Below are 22,705 nucleotides of genomic sequence, written 5' to 3' on the forward strand. Positions count from 1 at the left end.
GTTCATGTGCAAGCACTGAAATTTATTTTAAGAAATTGTCCAAGATATACCAGAAAGAGGAAAAGCTGAATGCAGGGCATCTAATATTTGCGGAAAGTGGATTATAAGGTGTTTTTGGTTTTGTTTTATTACTGGTATGTATTTTGTTTTGTACATTATGTATTTTCATGAGGTAGGCGGAGACCTCCAGGTATCCCACCTGAGGGAAGGCAAAGCCAAGCCTATGCTGTTGGAGCCACTCCAGATCTAGGGGCTGCACGTGTCCACGCAAAGGGTGCCCCCCGTTTTAAGCGGGGAGCAGTCATTGTATTTTCATGTTGTGAACTTCAGATGAAGGGCAGGATACAAATGTCGTAAATAATAATAAATGAAATCAATCTAGAATGAATCTATGGAAAAATAATGGAATTGAAGGGTATATCTGCTCATACCTAGACTGTAGCTTTCTGTATCCCAAGTTCAGTACTAAATAAAAATCTCCCTGGAAAGTACATTTGGTATGTTAAATATAAAGCTAAATATGCATAGCCAGTGTTGATCACTCATTTATTCCCATCAGAATAATGGAGAGATGGATACCAATTTCAATTGATGACCTCTTGCATGAGATGTGTGAGGATTGTCCTGCTAGAATAATGAGATCCTTAGTTGTCTATGGTGACATTATATGCATTGCCCCTCTAGATTTTCTTCATATAGATACCTAAAGGATCACTTCAGTATGTCATCCTACGAACACCAAAGACTGCATCTGAATGCACCTTGAGAGCAAAGAAAATAACATCACTATTAAGTTTTATTTGTTAAGAATATTTGTATCCTATCTTTCCAGTGGAATATTGCTCAAGGCTGCTGGCCATAAAAAGAAAAATCATCAGTATGACAAAATTAAAAAAACAAAACACAATAATCAATTTTTTTAAAAAAAGATACACCAGCAATATCACTCACCAAACAAATAAACAGCACTAAAAATGCAGACAAATCTATAAGCAGAAGAACACAAAACTGGCAAGCCAAGCCAGTCAAAACAGAAGAGCGTTTTGAAGGATGGCTGTGTTTTGGTTCACATATTGTTCCAGAAAGTCTGAATTGGATAGGTTCAGCTATAAATGTGCACTGAATCTCTAGTCATGGTCCAGATGTTGCCATAGCCAAAGTGTCCAGTGCTTAGCAGTAAAGAAACTGGGACCTTTGACATAACATAGGAAGCTGTCGAATGCTGAGTCAGGCCATTCGTCCATCTATCTCAGTATTGTCTATACTGACTTGTAGTATCACTCCACATTTCAGACAGGGCTTTCTCTCAGCTCTATCTGGATATTTTGGGGGGTTGATACTGGAACCTGTCTTCATAGCAGATGTTCTACCACTGAGACGCAGCTCTCTCTCCAAAGCTGCAAAACACTGCACATTAAAAAGTACTATGAATATCATTAGTAATATAAGTGAATTGAAGGAGCTATAGGTAATCAGAGGTTACATTACCTAGGCTATATTATTCTGTTTTGGTGAACTCCTTTTTGAATAGATCAATGTCAGCACAATTGTCCTTTTTGTATGAGTGTTATGTGCCAGGGCCAGTGGAATAGCAAAGCATCTGTTCTTCCACTTAAGTGTCCAGGATGCGATTTCAGAAATAATCTTCCCCTTGCTACTTTTTTGAGCGAGCAACAATGTGACCTTGCTGTCTGAGTCATTTCTCTTCCCTTCTCTGAGCAAAGCTGGTATGAGACACATTTTCTTTCCAAAGAAATCTAGGCTCTTTGCAAGAAACATATATTAAATAAAAATATATGTGCTAGTCACTGCTGAAGCTTATGTCCACTCTCAAAATAACTTGTTTAGATGGCTGGCCATGTGAACAGCCTTCATTATGAATAAAGCATCAAAACCGCTGCATAGCCACTCGAGCTATTCTTTCAAATTGCAGCACCCATTACATGGCTGCCTTTAAAATAAGCAAAGATTGGATTCAACTGTTTGGGAGAAAATAGCCATTTATTGTGGTGTGTGTTTTGGGGGCAAGTTTCATTTTCCTTCTTGCAAAAACAAGATCTTTGTGTCTAGGTAACAAATGTGCAACATTAAATCATAACAAAAAGAATTGAGTTCTCACTTTGGCTTGTACAAAACTGTTCTGTACATGTAAGCTTGAGTTTCATTGTTTTTAACAGGCTGTTCAAAGACTGACCATACTGACCATACTTAACCTTGGGTTAAGTACTTAATTCGTTCTGGAGGTCTGTTCTTAACCTGAAACTGTTCTTAACCTGAAGCACCACTTTAGCTAATGGGGCCTCCTGCTGCTGCCGTGCCGCCAGAGCCCGATTTCTGTTCTTATCCTGAAGCAAAGTTCTTAACCTGAAGCACTATTTCTGGCTTAGTGGAGTGTGTAACCTGAAGCATATTTAACCTGAAGTGTATGTAACCCGAGGTACTACTGTAGTCCTGTAGAGAGGGCTAAAATCCTGATGCAATCACTGAGTGGATGGGGCTTGGGATAGTGTGCTCCATCCTTGACCTCCATGAACTATCTGTGTACAAATTTTTGTGTGTGTGCAAGCTGTGTGTATGCTGTCTTCATGTGATCTATGCCCTACACCAAATGCAGACAACATTACACCCACTCCAAGCATAAAGGGAAAAGAACCCATTAATCATCTCCGCAGTGGTGAAACGACTCATATGGAGGAGGCAAAGGTGTTTTTAAAACCATATAATTAATTAAAATCTTGCGTAAATCAAACAAGCCACTGTTTGCATCTCTTTCCAGAAGTCTGCAGGGATCTACAGTGGCTATCAAAAAGAGTCACTAAAGTACTCCAAAAAATGAGAGGATCAAACAAGTTATAGCTAATTATTCTCCTGCTATTGCCATACAGCAGGGGGTGGGGTAAATGTGACAAAATTGAAAGCATCATGGCTACAATAAACCTTATTCATGACAGTTAGTCTTCCCGAGGAGGAAACTATAGCCAGGATAAACCCAAGTTAAGAAGGGAGCTAAGCCAGGATGGATGAGGACAGATGATATGGAGGACACGTGACAGACCTGCTGCCCTTTCACAATGAAAAGATGAGGTAGTTTTTAGATCCTTTTAACTCAATGGTTGCATAACTCAATCATTAAGAAATATAAAGCATTCTGGATGCAGTAGAGGGTTGTGTATTTTCGTTAATATCAATATAAGGAAATCTGTACTGAATCTACTGAAAATAAGTACAGCCCTGAGTTTCTGTTCTTCTATGTTTATAGTCAGTGATGGCATAAATACTCCAAACTCTTACATAGGCTATCATGCAACTGAAGTAATTCCCATAAGATCCCACTTTTCAACAACGAAGGCAGATTATTAAGTTTCCTCATGCTCCAAGCAAAACAAAACCAGCAGTTTCCTTCCCACACTATGGGAAGAGTTCAAGGAGAAAGAACAAATTTGTTCCAAACATCTATTGTTTCCTTTGACCTTCCAATATACATAGAACCCATTATTGCAGCTACCATTGCCACAGAATCAGGTTGTATTAGACACTGCCTACTCCACAAGTTGTGTACTGTCTTTTCAAACCGTAGGCTATAATTCTCCAAAGTTCTGATAGGTGGCATGTTCAAGTTGTAGTGGGAGATGACTAGAGGACGTGGCAAAGAGAAAGGGGCTTGGAAATGAGCTTTTAGAAGAAGAGTCTATGCATAACCCCAAACCAAGCACCATCTCAAAACAAGAAAAAGGAGTGCCATTAAGTTAGGAAAAGATTTGGGCAAACTCCAATTACCTCTCATGCATAGGCTGTGCTTTTTTGCGGCGGGGCGGGGGGGGGGGGGGAATGGTGTGCTGGTACACATACCTTGATAAATGTGATGTGGGAGCCAGCACAAAATGACTACCATGAGCATCAAAGAAAGAGGTGGTGGTACTCTGTATAGTAGCCCAATAACACTGTGTTAGATCATTGTTTAAAGCATAAGAACCTAGTGCATCCAGGTTTGAAAAATGCCTTCAGGTGGTATAGTGTGGAGTACAGCTAGCTAAGAAATTTATATTCTCCTTTTGAAACTAGCAGTCATATTTCAAGATCAAAAGTTGCTTTATGAAAAAAAAGTGGCACCTTCAAGAATATGTTTCAGAGTGGAACAGTACTCCTGTTCAGGGTTCCAGACAAGCACACACTTTTCTGAGAATACGCAATTCCATTCCTTTTGCCCCTCAATTTCCCCCTTTCTCTCCCTGACAAACAGTTAGCAATCTGTAGCCATTCAGCATTCTTAGTCATCATTAGGATTTGGGGATTTTTTAACTCCCCCATATTTTTTCCCCTCCTCAATTTTTATTTTATTTTATTTTGCATTTCTCTGTATGTGGATGGTTAGGCTTGCCATATGTCAGGAAAATTTCTAACATGCCCTGATTTTCAGGTGTAAAAATGGCATCTGGGTGAATTTTGCCATTTGGGCTGCAGGACAGGCATTTGGGAATGATTTCATTGCTCGTAGATATTTTGTAAACTGTATTCTTGCACATACAATCAAATGAGCATGAACAACACCTTCTGCTTACACACCCATTGACTTCATTTCACATCTGGAAACTAGGGAAATAGTACTACTTGCTGTGTATTGAAATGGCTCTTCGTTACACTGCTATTTGTCAATGGAACAATATGTTTCTCAGGTAGGTACAAGATAAACCGGATGTTCGGTTAATACATTTATGATTTCTTAAGCAAATCCTAGAACATCCTCTTTAAACTTAATCTGATTGACTCAAGAAGTAGAAAACAGACACTTCCCTTTGGAAATGGAACAACAATTGGCAAAAGGTTAAAGATGCTGAATTACAGAGATGTGCCTGAATCTATACGAATAGCAGAACGATTATAGAAAATTGTGGGTTCTTTTCAAAGAAACAGGAACTGGCTTTTCTGTATCATGTCTTGTTATACAATTTAGAATGCTCCTATGGCAGCAGAATAATGAGCAGAGCATCCCTGTGTTTTGAAGTCCTACCGTGTTTGATATGACTCACTTCTTAGTTCAGGGGAAGTCAGCACTGATGCCTTTCAGAATCCAGTTGTTGTTGTTCTATGGCTCTCAGCAATCCTGGTCATTGAACATGTTGACTGGTGTTGATGGTAAATGGAGTCCAAAAACATCTGAAGGGGGCAGCATAGTAGCTACCCCTGTCCTAGTTAATGTATTTAGGACCACAGCTTAAAAGGGCAAATTTAGGGAAGCCTCTTTTTCAACTTCACTCTATACTCAAACTGAAAAAGCAGTTGTAGCTGAAGAATGCTTTACCAACACTAGCTTCTCCTGTATGTGGATGAACTGTGCCAATCCTACAAGACTAACAGGATTCATAGGTAAAGGTAAAGGGACCCCTGACCATTAGGTCCAGTTGCGGACGACTCTGGGGTTGCAGTGCTCATCTCGCTTTATTGGCCGAGGGAGCCGGCGTACATCTTCCAGGTCATGTGGCCAGCATGACTAAGCCGCTTCTGGCGAACCAGAGCAACACACGGAAACACTGTTTACCTTCCCACCAGAGCGGTACCTATTTATCTACTTGCACCTTGATGTGCTTTCAAACTGCTAGGTTGGCAGGAGCAGGAACCGAGCAACGGGAGCTCACCCCGTCGTGGGGATTCGAACCGCCCACCTTCTGATCGGCAAGTCCTAGGCTTTGTGGTTTAACCCACAGCACCACCCGTGTCCCTAACAGACTTCATATGGCATTGCAAATGTGCAATCCCTCATGTTGTGGCAATGTAACTACATTAAGTTACATTGAAGAAAGCAGAAATGTTTGTAGTACAGTAATTGGCAAGGGCTAGGTGTGAAGAAAGATGACATCTGAAAATTAACATTCAAAAACAAGATTTAATTTCTAAAGTGAGGATGTAGTGAAAAGTATCTACTTCCCCATCCCTGGATTCCCTAAATTGCAAGTCATTCATTTTTTAAAAGTCAAATCTAAAACTATTTTATTTAATGGTGGCTACTGAGTCTCAATTGCAACCTGTACTCAGACATTGCTTATCATTTAGGCAGTGGTAGTTAGTGTCCATTGGGACTGGTAGGGTAGGAGGCAGGAAGGCTAACAGTAGTGGAGCCATAGCCAAAAACAGGCAGATCCAACCATTTTTAGCATTGTTCCTTCTTAGTTCAATTGAAGGAACATATCTTCAAGAAAAAGCTGCAGTATTGGAATATGGCTGCATTCTTATATGGAAAACCTTTCACGAGCCACATGCCAGAATGGGTGGGACAGAGACAAAAGTGGGCAGAATCATAAATCCACATGATACCTTTTATTCAGTAGACTAGTTTCTCCCCCAAGCCACCCCCAGGAGAATAAAGACACAAGGACACAGAATTTTAAGTTATTGTTAATGCGTGAGGCCGAAAGGGAAGCCTCGGAGCCGCGCCACAGCTTAAATCGGCCCCGGCCACGCCCCCAAAGCGACCTGATTGGCCGCCTGGCTACATGGTGTGGCTGGGGTCTCCCCCAGCATGACGTGGGATGCTGTCCCACCCGCCTGCTGAGTGGGGTGGCCAGGAGGCCTGACTGCAACCCGTCCCCACAAAAAAGTGGAGCCGATTTCAAGGACACATTCCAGCCAAGCAGAAACATTCAAAGAGGGTGTGAAGCCAGGCCAGTAGAAGAAGTGATTGGGAAGGGAGTGTGGTCTGAGGCAAATACCCCAGGTCAGATGGAGAGGCTTGGGGGGCTACATTCAGGTCCCAGGCCTGAGATTCCCTACTCACATACCTTGTTTTTCCTTTGTGCTGCAAGGCTAATGAACCAACTTTCACTGTGTAGTTATCATTTGCTTCTAATTTCCTGCAAGCTTCCCTTCATAAATAATGTGAGTGCAAACAATAAACTTGACTTTTTCAGCCTATCTAGTTTCCTATGAGGGAAACTGGTTTGGTCCAGCTATTCTGCCAAAGTAAATATCACCCAAATTCTTAAACCTGAAGGAGTACTCCTGTGCTCTTCTTAGGGATAAGTGGCCCTGTCAATTATGATTCCCCTCTGTTCACTACATTTCCACATCAGTTTGTGCCGTTTGTTTTAAAAAGTTGTCATAAAAATCAACCAGCATTTTAGTGCAAATCTCTCCAAATATACAAAATTTTGTATGCAATTTTGCTTAACGTATATTTTCATTAAGCTGTTTTTCCCTGATACAAAAATGCATTGTATGTTCTTACCATATCTATATCTATATCTATATCTATATCTATATCTATATCTATATCTATATCTATATCTATATCTATATCTATCTATCTATCTCTAGGCCTCGTCTTGAAAACATTTTCTGGGTCAAGAACTATGAGAACTAGAAGAACTTGGGACAAAGTAACTCGCTCCATAACTTAAGAATTTGCTTTTCTGAAACTCAGAACTGTGACTTACCCAGGCTGTTTAATTAAACGAAAGAGAATGGGAACGACTAAGACTCTCCTCCTCCAAAGAGGGGAGGGGTTGTGGGCGGGAGCCGATCTCCGCCTCAAGCAGGGGGCGTTAGCCCCCTGCCACCCACTCACCTGGCTGGCGCACCACGCCCATGGGCAAGCGCCCAACCAGGTGCCTTGGAAGGGGCGTGGACGGCAGCTTAACTTGCTGCTGCGCCAGCCACGTGGTCTCACTTTTCGCTGTCCTGTCGCAAGTCACCCACCCTCCACTCCCTTAGAGCTCAGGGTTTCAGTTTTTCTCTTGGCCTTGCTATGTACCTTAGGTTGGTCATCCAGGTTTTCCAGGGGGCCTGGTAGGAATTTTTCCACTTGGCATTAGGCTTTGTGGTTTTGTTGCCTACCTTGTAGTGATCGTCACAACTTTCGTGGTATTGGTGGGTAGGTTAGGCATTGGAATAATGTGTTTGTGGTGTGTGGAAGGGCTAGGTGTGGCGATCGCCTACGCCTTCAGTTTTTGGGTATTCCGTTAAAGGAATCTGGCAGTCGTGTATTCTGTCTGATGCCTGTGTGGTGGGGGGCCATGGCACGACCCTTGGTGACATCAGGGGAGAGCTTATAGTTGGATTAGCATCAACAGGCTCCACCTACTGGTGAATAAACCCCCCTTTTAGACTCACCCCTCTCCGATTGGGTGGAGTCAACTGACGTGATCCAATGCCTAAGCCAATACCTTTTCACTTGCTGTAATCAATAAAGTTGTGGCCTCTTCTTGCCCATTAACCTTATATTACGTGTCCGTGTGTTTTCATTCCACTAAGCGGGGATCGGGTCCTCCAAACCACAACTGCACTTTGGCAATTTGGAAGTCCTGCGTTTTATTATGATAAAAATCATAAAAGGCCTTTACGTAGTTCAGGACTCTGTTTTTATTTCAATGTTATCTAAAAGAACCATTGCTACTAAACTTCCTGAATATGTGGTTTTTAAAAAGTAAAATAAACACACACACACACAGAGAGAGAGAGAGAGAGAGAAAGAAAGAAGGAAAGGGAGAGTCAGTCTTCATATCTCTTGGTTATTTTGCAGGACGTATTGCCTCATATTTAATAAACCACTTTGCTGTGTGTTGCTTAACTGGTAAGCAGTTATTGAGTTAAAATCAGAAGACTGTGTTCCAAGAAGGGAATGTTCTAATTGACCTATTGAGGGACGCCTTCTCATCTGCAACTCTTTTTGTAGATGCTGATAAAATTCCAAGCATGCAAGGAACCCTTACAAGAGTCTGTCTGAACTCAGGTTGAGAAGAGAATTAGTGTGAAGAGCCTCCATAATCACTAGCTTTCGGAATGCTTTTACAGTTCCATGCTGTGGAGCTATGCCTCGGGCCAGACTTTGCAGGAACCAGCTTGTAACCTCAGGCTAAGGTGATGTGAGCTAGGTTAGACATTCAGCCCACATGTTTCTCATAAGAGAAAGACCAGACATATCATAGAAAGAAGATATTAAGAGCTACTTGATATTGAGTCACACCAGTGTGGTCCTTCTACCTTAGCATCATCTACACTGAGTGGTAGAGGCTATCCCAGGGAAGTCATGCAGAGAGAGAATGCTTTTTCACCTTACAATCTTTAGATCCTTCAAGATCTTAGAACATATTCTTTATGTGCTCTAAGAAAATATACTTCGTATGTATATCACTGAGTTCTGGTTACACATACAAATTAAAGAACAAAGATATTTGAATCCTACTATTTCCTATCATAACTAGTCAGCTTATTGAAATACTTATTTTTTTATTGATTCAGTTGGGTCCTAATACTCAAAATAGTTATGCCAGTGACAACAGCAAAATATCTGCTTGAATTTATTGGGTCTCTTTCCTGTGTATGTGTTGTTGTTGTTCGCTCTCAGCTTCTTCCATTCTCCATTTTGTTGCAGTCTAAGCTTGTTCAACATTGCAGAGCTTGTCTGCAAAGCTACACTAGCCATCACCAATAAGCACACACTGACTTCTCAAGTTTCAGCTTCCTTCTGTGAGAGCTCTGCTGCTCCTGTTTTCAGTGATGAGTCATCAGCTAGCTTAATTCAGATCAGCTTCTGCCAGAGTGAAACTTTTCAAAGGTAACCTCTTTAGAGCATTCCAAACACAATGAATTCAAACATACATTTTATGTACATTAAATGTATAACTTTGACATAGATCACATCCATGCAATACATGGCATGCCCCCAAAGAATTCTGTAAACTATAGTTTGCCCCACAACTCTCAGCACACTTAACAGACTACAGTTCCCAGGATTATTTGGGGGAAGCCGGGTGCTTAAAATATATGGTGTATATGTGATCATAGTGTTGGGTGGGGTCTTGTAGGCCATCCTCCTCAATGCAGAGCACCCCCAACAGTTGGCTATCCATCTCTGTTTGAAGATCTAAGCTAGGGCAAAGAGATCCAGTTTTTTGAAGTTTCAGCTACGGCAAAGCCATCACCCCTACAACTAATTGGTTACACTGTAGTGTAAATTGTCAATAAATTTATCCTAATGCTCAATTGAAATCGACCTTCCTGTAACTTAGGGCCCATTATATATAGCCCTACCTTCTGAAGTAGGAGAGAACAAGTCCTTGCCTTTTTACAAGGCAGCAGTCCTTCAGGAATTTGAAGAGCACTATTTTAATACCTGCTGAAAACACATTGTCTTCCAGACTGGAATCAGTTAACACTTTAAGTTTTGCAGGGGCGGACTTTGGTAATATGGCACGTGAGTGAGGACAAAATTTTGTGGCTCCCCTCCGAAATATTTCTTATTTTGACAATAATTCCTTTGGGTCCAGTCGCTTTTTAATGGATCTTTTCAGTAGGTACCTGTATAAATATTATTATTATTATTCCTGATACTTTTGTGCTTCCATGGCTAGGCACCCTGTACGTGGGACCTGCCTACACTGCCCTAAACCCAACACTGAGTTTTGAGAGATCTTAAAGTTAGATAAACTGACTTGATTGGTATTTGGAAGAGGGGGAGTTCTGAGTTTTCATGTATTATGTGCAGCCTGTACTTTTCAAAATATCTTTGCTGTGTCTGGGAAATCATTGCAACAGGACAGCTGTGGTTACATATACACGGGCTGTACAATTCCTTCAAAAACTCTGGCAAATATAATTGCTGTGCAGTTGGAAAGGAGACACACAATGGCTTTTCAGAGCCACAACTTCATATGGAACTATGCAGCCTCATGATAGCTGGATGAGCTGCTAGTGTGGAGATTGATTCATCTCTCAGAGTGTAAATTGCGACTGACGTTTACAAGGGATTCTTGTGGCTATTGTCTCTTCCCCTTCCTGCCTGCCGGCCTGTGCAGAACAAACAGCTCAGCTTCATTGTCCTGCCATATTTTAGAAAGTTAAAGTAAACACTGTGATCACGCTGTTTACTTCAATATTGTGCCAGCGAAACAGCAAATTGGCAGTCAGCAGTCATCAGGCAGCCAGCAGTAAAACTATACAACAGTACCGGAAAGCTGCAAGTATGTCAGCCCGTTTTATTCCTAATATTGGAGGGGAAATTCCCAAACATTGCATTTCAATTGGCTTCTTTGTCACCTACTGTTATTCAGTCGAGTCTGAATTATTTTTCTAGACCTGGGTTATCTGCTGTGCGGAAGTTCCATTTCTTTGTAATTTAGATGTGGTTTATATTCATACCTAAAGCTGTAATTGCAATTTAAAGAAGCAACTCAGTCCTCTAATCCGAATTCGTCATCTGACTCCTTACCATCCTCTTTCACATCCAACATCACCATCAGCTTTCTTCATGATTTTAGCACATGCACGAACACACACATTATCCACAGCAATCCTCCTAAAAATGTGCACCTATGAGATTTGGGTGGCCTTGTTTTCCCCACTATGTATGACAGGGATGGGGAACCTGTGGCCCTCCAGATTATGTTGGACTCTGAATCCCATAAACCCCAGTCAGCACAGCCAGTGGCAAGGGATGATGAGAGTTGTAGTCCAACAACGTCTGGAAGGACAAAGGTTTTCCACCCCTGATTTATCCCAATATTGTGAGCAGTGTTGGCTTTCTAGAGCATTGAACAGGCGTCTTTCCATCCTGAAAACTGAACCATAGCTCCCTGGTACATTTGGCAACTTTAGCAATCACCACATGAAAAGAATAACGATAAGATTAGGATATATTTATTCATGGCTCATCTCACAACATTTGTTTAAATGTGACCTTTGCTGGTGTCTTTGGCTTCATCTGCTCTTTTTATATTTTTGATAACTGCCTTTTTAAAAATGCTTTTTAAAAATTTGCAGCATGATGCTGCAGAACTTGCACAAGAATTTTTAAAATAAAATTTGCTATTAGCTGCAAAAATGTTGAGATCTGTTCTTAAGATTGAAAAAATGAGAATCTCTGAGAAACAAAAAAGACAGATCCTTCCATCTCTACTCAGAGGAGACTCATTGCAATGAATGGGCCTATGTTAGTCATGCCCTTTCATTTCACTGAGTCTGCTCTGAATGATATTAACATGGAACACAACACATTGATCTTTAGATCCCATTCCCTACTTGAATTATCCTACTCGACAAAGTTCCTTTCATGGACAATCTGGAGAAGACAGATTGCGTTATTGAATCACTGTCTCTTTAAAGAGTAAAAAACAGTTTCATAGCAGTATACACATTAAATGAATTAAACTGATAACTGTCAGTTCAACCTCTTTTTGCTTTCAAAAAAATCATACAGATCCTTTGTTTAAAAAAGGTTGAATGTTACTTCTGAAACCAATAGTTGCAACAGCTTCCTTGATTATATCAACACAAAGCTCCAGAGTTAAGAGTGGAGAAGGGAGGTATTTAAATAACATCATTAAGGATATCATTAAAAGCCAGCTATTACTGAACAGGTGCAAAAATTTTAAATTGCTGCTAATGACAGCAACAGTGAGCGTTGCCACCTATCTAACTAACATCCTTGCACTGTGTGTGTCATTTGGCGAGCTGCGGCTTATATGCATACATGAAAGAGAATCTGCATTGATGATAACAGAAGGACTGTTGTACTAGCAAGCAAACATTATAAATTGAAGAGTAACAGGCATTTATCTCCAGAAGCCCTTCCTAGGAAAAAAGTAGAGGAGAAACACTCACACTCCAAGATCTAACATATCATTAAATCACAGCATCGCTCCACTTATTTTAGCTTCAAGCTAATAACTAACCTGACTATCTTTTAATCCTTTTAAGATCTTATCCAATTAAAAGCAGATGGTAAATATGTTCTTAGAAGACTACAAAGAAGATTAGCTGAGTTACGCGATCCACTGCCTTAAAAAAATGCCTTTTTTTTGCTTCCCAAGAATATGTCCTGCACCACCAATGAAAACCAATGAATGAATAGATAAAGAACCCATCCATGTGATGCTGACACAAAACTTCACACATACACTATGCAAAAAGAGGAAATAACATTACCCCCTTCTCTCCTCCACCTCTACCTCCACAAACTCACAATGCCTACGATAACAATGTCTCACACCAAATGTAACCAACCTGTAGAAAAGACTATGAATTGAAAACAGATACGCTATATGTAGCTTTGTTATTCCTGAAAAATTTTCAGTAAAAATAATTTAAAGAAATTTCCTACTATCTTACCCACCTTCACCCAGAAAGCTTGGGTAGCGGCTGGGGTTCATTAACTCTGCCAGGGACCACCCGGGCCCTGGGAGCCACCAACCTATATAACTCACTATGGGGTACTGTGGGGAAATTAAAAATGGTGTCCTGGAGTTCTCTAATACAGGAGACGATTCATCTTGCCAAAGCCAGTAAAGATGTCCTTGACCATAAACCACAATAAAGTAGTGACCAAACAACAAAAAACACAGTATATCCAAAATAAAAGAGACAAAGGCTAGGCAAACAGAAACAGTTCAATGGGATTTACTCCCAGGTAAGTGCACATAATTCATACTTTAAAGTAGTGTGAGAAGAATGAAATAATCTCTAGCTAGCACCTAAAAGCAAGTAACCTTGGGAAAGTACCCACAGCTGCCACTGAAAGGGCTTTGTCTCCAGTCACTATCTACTATCAGAGCAATCCCAACCTCCATCATGCCAGGCTTGGGCAGGGCAGAGGGTTTGAAATGACCAGAGCTGTCCATTTGCCCAGAGGCAGCAAATTTCAAAGGCCAGATTTTGTATGCTTAAATTTTACACTAGCAGTGTGTGTGTGTGTGTGTGTGCAGTGCTTTTTTCTGGGGAGACGCATTTTGTGAATCTTTGTACTTTTGTGCATTTACTGTATTTATTTTCCCTGATTTGAACTATAAAATGTTGATTTTCTTGAATCAAAATGACAGTACACCTAAACATTTTTAAAGAAAAACACACACTTGTGTGTGTGTGTGTGTGTGTAATGTATCACATTTGTTAATGTTAGTTTAAAACTTCCCACAATCCAGGAGCTTCAGATTTCAATGCTCTACAACTCCCATAATCTCTGACCATTGGCCATGCTGATGGGAGGGGCACAGCTCAGTCATTCCTGGTTTCATGGATTAATTAAGCATGTATTTGGCTCGCATTAGTTCTTTTGCTGTGTGACAGAAGACCCCCACCCCTTTTCCTTTCACACAGTGGTGAATATAAGAAATTTGGAGTAGTGACAAATTCATGTGATCACATGAAAATTAAAGACTCATCACTTGATAAACACGTTTCTCAATGACAGGAATATGACGGGAAAAATTGCTTTCAGGGTAACCCCATTCCAGTAAAATCCATTCCAGTCAGCCATGTAGGCTATCACACCAATATAGTCATTGTCCTCTCCTTTTCCGTTATAAACAGAGATTAGACTGACTATGACAGTATTTCACCTTCTAGAAACAGTGTCATTTTGTGTAATATCTCCCCCCACATGCCTTTGTCACTATCAGATTTCTAGAAGCTATGAATACACAGGCAACCTAAAACTCATTTATCTTTCCATAATTTTTATTTCATGTTTTTGTGTGTATGCCTGTTGACTAAACTTGGCCCAAGGGGATGGATTAATACAGTTAGATGATTTACTGTTCTGTCCTTGATCCTGTCATGTCTGGATAGCTCAGTTGGTTAGAATATGGTCCTGACTGCAGGTTTGATCCCCGTACAGGACAGCTGCATATTCCCGCATTGCAAGGGGTTGGAATAGATGATCCTCAGGGTCCCTTCCAACTCTACAATTCTATGATTCAATGTGTTTTGGGAGGGCCATTTCGTCCACCTTGGGGCTCTTTTCTTTTGTCCATGCAAAAGTCTGTTTAGGAATGCATAGTTGAGTATTAGAATTCATGGAAAATAGAAATTATTTCAGTATTTATGGATAAGGAATGGGTGTAGGGTCAACATGCTCTATACCAACCAATGCACATTAATTTGAATGTCTAATGGATCCCTGTAGCTCCCCATACGTTTATTATTCACAGATACTGAAGAACTAAAACATCTGACATTTAAAAACAAATGGGTCAATATGGTTTCGGGAGTCATGGACAGAAAAGCTGGGCACTTTTCTGGGAGCAGGCCTTATTGAATAAGGTGTGACTTTTGTCTGAGTAAGAAAGAATAGGTTTGCTCTGGCAGGGAAACAAGTGGAGCAAGTATGAATGGAACCCCCCACTGAGGACTTTCTCTCATCATTTTTCACTTTCCATTTTTATTTAGGTGAAATCCAGTGAGAACCTGGTGGGACCCCTCTAAGAAAGTGAGCTACTTTCATCCATTGCATTTGATCTTCCTGTGAAATCCCCTCAGGTATTCTACATGAAGGCAAACTCTCAAAAATTAATGCTTTAAGTGAGGGGAAAGAGAGAGGGATCAACACCAACAGTTGGAGACCATCCTGACTTCCTAACCTGAATCCTCCTATCCAGGGCTCTATTCGAAAGAAGCAAAGAAAGAGGAGATGCATCAAAATGATGCCAACAATCGAACTTCATCAAATAAGAGAGTCATTATAGAAGACCGAAAAAGCCCTGCATTTCTTTTGAGAGATGTTGGCTCGGTAGGATATCCGAAGCAATCTTCAACTGAAATAAATCAAGCCTTTCAGTATTTTGTACAAAATACAGTCATACCTTGGATCCCGAACACCTTGGTACTCAGACGTTTTGGCTCCCAAATGCCGCAAACCCAGAAATGAGTGTTCTGTTTTCTGAACTTTTTGGGAACCCAAACGTCCAACGGGGCTTCCATGGCTTCCGATTGGCTGCAGGAACTTCCTGCAGCCAATCAGAAGCTGCGCATTGGTTTCTGAATGTTTTGGACTTCCGGAACGGATTCTGTTCGACTTCCAAGGTATGACTGTATATAGAATAAGAGTTGGAAGAGACCACAAGGGCCACCCGCTGCAATGCAGAAATCTTTTACCCAGTTTGGGGTTTGAACCCATGACTCTGAGGTGAAAAGTCTCTACCAAGTGAGCTATCCCAGGCTTCATTTGTTAAAGTTTTTTAAAGAACAGTTTTGAGGCTGTGCAACCCTCCCCTCTCCCCGCACACTTTCTTTTTCTCATGACTTTTGGTGCTACCTCCCCATTTAGCCTCAGGGATCCAGCCAGCTAGCCAGAGCCCACACCAGAATACTCTATTCCATTCCCAACCCATCTTTTCTGCTTTTCATTTCCAAGTGATTCTACCCCCCCCCCCGGCCACTGAACATGCTAATTCCTCATTGATTTGTTTGGGTGTATATGTGTGTGAACATTAATCTCTTAATTATATTTTAAAATATTTCTCATACTCTGCAAACCCTAGGGTTTCCCAGAGCATGCTCATTCCACCCTGGTTTTTTTCTTTCACGGACCCCACCTGGGTCCCAATCTTGTCAGCACTCACTACCTGAGCTCACTAGCAAAGGGAGATACTTTGGTGACAAATTTAGTTTTCCACAAGTCATTCAAAAATGCAGGAATTCCAGGAACAAAGTCTAAAATAATCATGCAACCTTCCAGTGTCTACATCTACAAATCATGCTGGAATGACAAGGTTGTCAGAAGAAGAGATTGTTAAAGATAACCCAATAAAATGAAATAAATAATGATTTGTAAGAAACTCCATGAATATTAGCTTGCTTACCATAACATCCATTTCTGTCTGGTTTCTCTATGCCGGGCCCACTGAATCCTGGGCTACAAAAACAGCCTTGGCGTCCATTACGAACTTCACATTTTGCACGCTCATCACATGGGATGGTACAGTTCTGGGAAGAGTAGCTACTGTCCAGCAGTGTGGACATGAACACTAAATGGAATTTAAAAAAAATGTGAGTTTTGTCTTTGTAGTTGTTGAGTTCTGAAATCAGTTTTAGGCAAACACATTTGGGATAAAATAAAATTGGCATTAAGTTGAAAAATCTTATTGCTAAAGAGTCCTGTTGAACAAGGCTTGAAAACAAAATTATAACTGCTGAATGAATGATTTAAGCTCAAATATCTAGGCTTTCAAGTATGTGGATTTGTCTTGAAAAGCATCAGCCTTCAAGTGTGTTCAGTAAACACAAAAATACTGCACATCAAACAAAGCTCCACAGTATTTTTGAATAAACTGTAAGTGTTTAATTCTACCATGTTTCCCTGCACAGGGCAAAAGTGGCAAATAGTTCTTAGTCCAAAGAACACAACAGAGGAGACAAAAAACATTGTGTAACTGGAGGACACCTCCCCCCTCCCAACAAGCATTTTAACATTACTTTTTAATAGCACTAGTCCAACAATGTAACTTCATGGAAGATTACATTTACACACAATAGCAGTATCATTTCGGAACACTTTCCCCATTTTTCAAGGCTACAGTATGACTGTCTGAGCTATTTGCTTCATCTTGAGTGTGATAATGGAGCCCAGGCCGATTTTCAAATTCTCCTTACGTCTGGTGATTGCAACGAGTTTCAGCATTATGAAAGTTTGCTTTTGAAAACATTAAGTATAAATTCATTTCCCCATAATGGCAACCTTTATTACTATTTCACATAAGCCACTCTGAGCTTCCCTTTCTCCCCCTGAAGAGTGGCAAATCTATTTTCTGAATAAATAAATAAATGCATTAACACAAAGGAAAAGGAAACAGAATGCAAACAACACAGACCAAGCCATTTACTCAGACGAAATCCCTGTAACTTCAGGGGAGCTTACTATCTTTTAAGGGTGTTTAAGATTGCAGCCTAAACTTCATAAAGTAAGCAGTTGTTGGACAATACCCTCCTAACCCTAATACTACTTTCTAATATTTGAATCGCCATTTTAGTGCTTTATGTCCAAGATTAATTACTGCAGGAAAAACAAGAAGTAGCTTTCTATGAATAATAATGTCCAAAAACATTTTAAAGGTCATGATTATACAACTTTGTAAATATATAATTCTGTTCCCTTCCTCTATTACATTATGCATTATTTATGTGCTTCTTCCCTACAGAAAACCTCTTATTATTATTTTTGAATCTGGCCATCTGTGAGATGTGGCCTTGGTTTAACAAACTGGATAATATTCACATTCACCACTGCCGCCGCCAATGCAATAGCATTTCTGTCTTCTCAAGGTCAGAATTCATTTGAGCTCATGGGATTATTGTCGTCAACTTCTATGCATGCCAGTCTTCTGCAGACATTAGAGTTTCTTTGCCAAGGTGGTTTTGACAAATCTAGCAACTTCCAAAGCTGGACCTGAGAAACTACATGAGATTCAGACCATTGGTCCATCCCAGTCCTACTTGAAGATGCCAGGGACACTCTATTACTGTGCTTTGGTTGTCCCACATGGATCTCCCAAACTTTCTCTTCCCTATTTCCACACCCTGCCCACCAGTTTTGTCTCTTACATCCAACTTAACCATTCATGAAATAAAATTACCTACCTAGGACCAGTAGAAGTTTCATGGGTGGTGCTTCTAAGAAGTGCTCAGTCTTGAATCCCTTTGCAACAAAATATCTGGTCCTGCTGGAAAATGTATGATCGTGGGCTAAAGTGTTGCACATGCCCATTAGAAGAGGGGATCACGGCGAAATGCCAAAGCTCTTTATTCTGCCATTTGCCTGTCCGTATGCTTCTTCAAATATTTTGAGGGAAGGATGAAGTAAGCTAAAATGCTGAACAGCAAATCAGCTAGAGAGCAAAGTAAAGGAACTGTATGGAAAGTTTGATCAAACAGATGAATGAATATGAGTGAGGATAGGCGCAGGAGACAGGCATGAGTACAGAGTTTAAGGAGATGGAGCGTTAGGGACTAGCAAGAAGATTTAAGAAAGATACAGGAATAGAACCAAAGACTGAGGATAGCACAGTGGATGGAGATCACAATGGACTTGGAAAGCTGGATAGGCAGGAATGAAAAATGAGCATTAAGAAATGGTGAAGCAGTTACTGGGATCCCCCCAGCCTTGCCTGACGTGGGTTGAGAAAATCAGAATTCTAGCACCCCAAAAGAGTTGGTGAAATCTGTAGTTTGCTTCCGTGTCGACTGCTTTCCTTGGCTATCCAGAGATGTCCCAATCGCAGTCAGAAATTCGGTCACTTTAAGAGCAGCAGCATGAGAAGGAGGCACAGGAAATCCACTGAGATTTCTTTTGTGTGGAAAACAAAGATATAAAGCCATAGGAGGAAGGAGGCAGGAAGCCAAATGTGCAGCAAGGAATTTCAGGACCAGCAGGGAGGCTCAAAGCAGGGAGGTACATGTTAAGGCCCTAAAGGGGTGATGTAATCATAATTAGAGGATAAGTGGCAAAGAATATTGGGGGTGGGGAGAAGATGAATTTTGCTACACCTAACAGAGAATGGGAGGGGGGAAATATGGCAACATAATGCAGGCAAGAACACGTCCATTCTCTTTCACTTGGATATATTTTGCTTCCTGCTATACACCTTTTTCAAATTTTGTATTCTATTATTACTATCATTGAAAATATATTTCTATCCCACTTGTTTCTGGCGGGAAAAGGACCTTGCTGCTGCTGCTATCTTATAGTACCCTTGATTTCACTGGAACTCAGCTGCAAAAACATGCAGTGCTCAAGGTAAGATGATGTGTGGAAAAGAAATGCTTAGAACTTTTAGGATTACTTGAGTGTCTACACACACACACACACACACACACACACACACACACACACTATTTTTTCCTACATGCAGAATTTTTCTGTACTGTGTTGGATTTAAAAAAAACACCAAAGTGAAAATAGTGTATGAAGTCAATAAATGATATTATCAGGGAGTGCACAGTTCCCAAGAATAGAACCACACAACTTTTTCTTTTGAGGATAGGCAGCAACTGAGTGTGGTGCTAGGTGTGGACCAGCTTCACAGTCATGGGTGACTTTGCATTGTGAAAACCACACTAGTTATAACTCCAAAAGAACTGCTGGAAGCTCCCGTCCTTATGGCAGGTCAGGCTCTAGACTCTGGAGGCCTTCAGCACTGTTTACCGGACCTCATCTTCCATTGCACCTGAAGGCAGGAGGCTAGCTCATGGGGCATCTATGGGTTACATGGTACATACAGCTCTGTCATCTAACAGCTTGCCAGTGCTATCTGTGCCTCAGGCAGCAGAATGTGAGGTGTGGTAGGCAGACCCTGAAATACCACACCTGTGCTCTCTTTACCTAACAGCTTGGTAAGCTTGGCTTCATCTGCTGGGTCACTTTCTCCTGGAACATCCATAGTTTATGCCCCTAAACCTGACTTATCCCTAGTTAGTTTTCCCTGCTGAGGTGAAAGAGTTATTCCTTCTGGATATCTGAGAGCCATATCCAACTGGTCACCACAGAATTCAGGCCTCTCAGATCCATCTACATGACCTTCTCTCCTACGTTTATGGAAGACAGGAGCCCATTTGGGTGGGCACTACTGTTTTTCTGAAAAAAAGATGTTCTGAAAGGCTACACAAGACAAAACACATCTCACAACTGCAGCCATTCTGTCACTACATGTGGAAGTTTGCCAACTCTGTAACAGCAGGCAAGAGCCACAGTGACAGGAAATCTCTCTTTGCAAGAGAAAATTAGAAAGTAATATGAAAACAGTGTTTCCACACCTACTTGGTAGGCTGGAGGCCGCAAGCACATTTCCCTCCGTTTTTAAATTTAGCTTTCTTTCTATGAAGGCGAAACTCTCATTGCCTGCATCAGACTACAGTGTAGTCTGCAGGCATAGAGTGGAGAGAAGCCATTTCTATTTCCATTTGCTGAGGTTGCAACTCCTGCCATATTACCCAGGGTTGAATTATTTAGCCAGAAGATGGGACGGCTTCTGCTGGTGGCACACTGTTGTCCCTCTGCACCACAGCACACAACTGAGCAGGTGCTGGGCATGCTGTCATGCACTTAATTCTCTTCCACTACCCCCCTCAAGGCACTAATGTGTCCTCACATCATGCAGCTGGGAACTGTTCTTATTTCCCCAAGAACCAGAAAGGTTGTTGTTGGGAGTTATTATGGCAATAGTGTAAAGTATTGTGTGAAATATCTTCCCAACCATAATATCCCAACTGTACATGGGTGTGGTTATGAAGGATGCTGAAAACAGCAACTTCACATCTCATCTTCCCTTTCCCCTCTCATAACATAAACCTTGAGACATTATAAATTTCTCACCATGGTGGGGACCTCTAAAGTTGGGAGCCTTTCTGCTTGTGTAAGCTTCTTCCACATTTTAGTTACAGATAGGTAGCCATGTTGGTCTGCCATAGTCAAAACAAAATAAAAAAATTCCTTCCAGTAGCACCTTAAAGACCAACTAAGTTAGTTCTTCCATGGTCCTAAATTGAAAAGGGAACCTACACAGGTAAGCAGCCTCCAATCTACAGAACATAACCTGCCTCCCCAACACACCTCAGGATGGGTGATGAAGACAGCCTGGGAGGATGAAGTTAGCGTGCTCATCCCAACTCATCCTCATCAAGTGAGGGATCCAGGATGGGACTATAGTGACTCATGTGACACGACATCATTCTGCACCAAGTTTCCCGTCCCTGCTTTGCTTGATTGTCTGGAACTTGCAGAAGCAAATAAATGTGAAGTGAAATGACTCAACTTTACCAGAAAGTTTAGAGGACATGAAGTTGTTCTTTGTAATAAGCTCTACTTCTGGGATGAAAGCTGTTGTAGTCCTGTGCAGAACAGCCACAGCAGAGCTCAATGGAGGGAGAAGCCAGCCAACCAGCCGAGTCTCAGGGGGTATTCACCTGGAGGCAGAGTCTGTACACAACAGGCATAGGCAAATTCAGTCCTCCAGATGTTTTGGGACTACAACTCTCATCATCCCTAGCTAACAGAACCAGTGGTCAGGGAAGATGGGAATTGTAGTCTCAAAACATTTGGAGGGCCGAGTTTGCCTACGCCTGGGATACAAGGTTCAGTTCAGTCCTAAGGTCAGGAATATCTTGGTTTACGTAGCCAGATCATCCAGGGGTCAAAAAAAGCTGAGGAGCCAAGATCACGAGAAGCAAGAAGCAGCAAGGTCTGGCCTGGAATGACAAATGCTGTTTCCAGCAACTGACTGAGGTAGGAAACCCTGCTTAAGAAAGCTGGAGCCAGCTGGTTCTCATCAAGAGCAAGAAGACTGATTAGCAGCTGGTGGAGGCACTTCACTTTCTGCTCCTTCAGGCTGCTGCTCAGCAGGTGAAGCTGACTGCTGGCCCATGACAAAAGCACTTTCTGATAGGTGCTTCCTGTCTGGGTGGGTGTTGCACTAATATCCAATCTACATACAGCTCTACTATCGCTAGCCTGATGTGCCATTTCAATAGACTGCATCAATTTTGACGCTACTTGTTCCGAGCCTTCTAAGAATTAGGTTTAAGAATTGGCTTGTGTCTCTCCACAAAAAAGATTTCCCCAAGGAATCACGTTGTATTCTTGTGCTCCATGACAGACATATTTCTAATCTCTTTTGCAATGGGAAACTTACCATATTGGTTAGATATACACATGCACAGGAACTGTTCCCTGTGTATTTTCAGTAGTATTTCAACAGTATTTTTTGAGGACCGACAAAGAGGAGGAAAGCACATAAGAAGCTCATAGGTGAAAAGGAGAAAAAAAAGAGAGAAGATCTTGATGAGGAGCTTAGATGAGCTGAGAAGGTAGGAATGAAAGGTGAAAAGCGGAGAGGAGCAGGAAAGGGGTCAGCTCATAAAACCATTAAGGATAATATGAGAAGCTTACATCAGATGTTAGCAGGCAACGGGGAGCCAGCAGAGATGACAATTTGGGGAATGTCAGAGCACT

At 41.3% G+C, this 22,705-nt stretch overlaps 1 protein-coding gene across 2 annotated transcripts in view; it reads right to left on the bottom strand.

Moving 5' to 3' along the window:
- Positions 1-19,046, bottom strand: part of ADGRL4 (adhesion G protein-coupled receptor L4) — a 90,627-nt gene extending 71,581 nt beyond the window's left edge. For both annotated transcript variants that reach the window (XM_081868329.1, XM_081868328.1), the window contains exons 1-2: positions 18,340-19,046; positions 16,566-16,730 (exon numbers count right to left, since the gene is read on the bottom strand). In XM_081868329.1, coding sequence (XP_081724455.1) covers positions 16,566-16,730; positions 18,340-18,466 — 292 coding nt within the window. In that variant the 5' untranslated portion in view covers positions 18,467-19,046. The remainder of the gene's footprint in view (positions 1-16,565; positions 16,731-18,339) is intronic.
- Positions 19,047-22,705: the final 3,659 nt, after the last annotated feature.

Source organism: Podarcis erhardii (genome assembly GCF_964252035.2).
Source record: "Podarcis erhardii genome assembly, chromosome: 6".
Taxonomy (NCBI): Eukaryota; Metazoa; Chordata; class Lepidosauria; order Squamata; family Lacertidae; genus Podarcis; species Podarcis erhardii.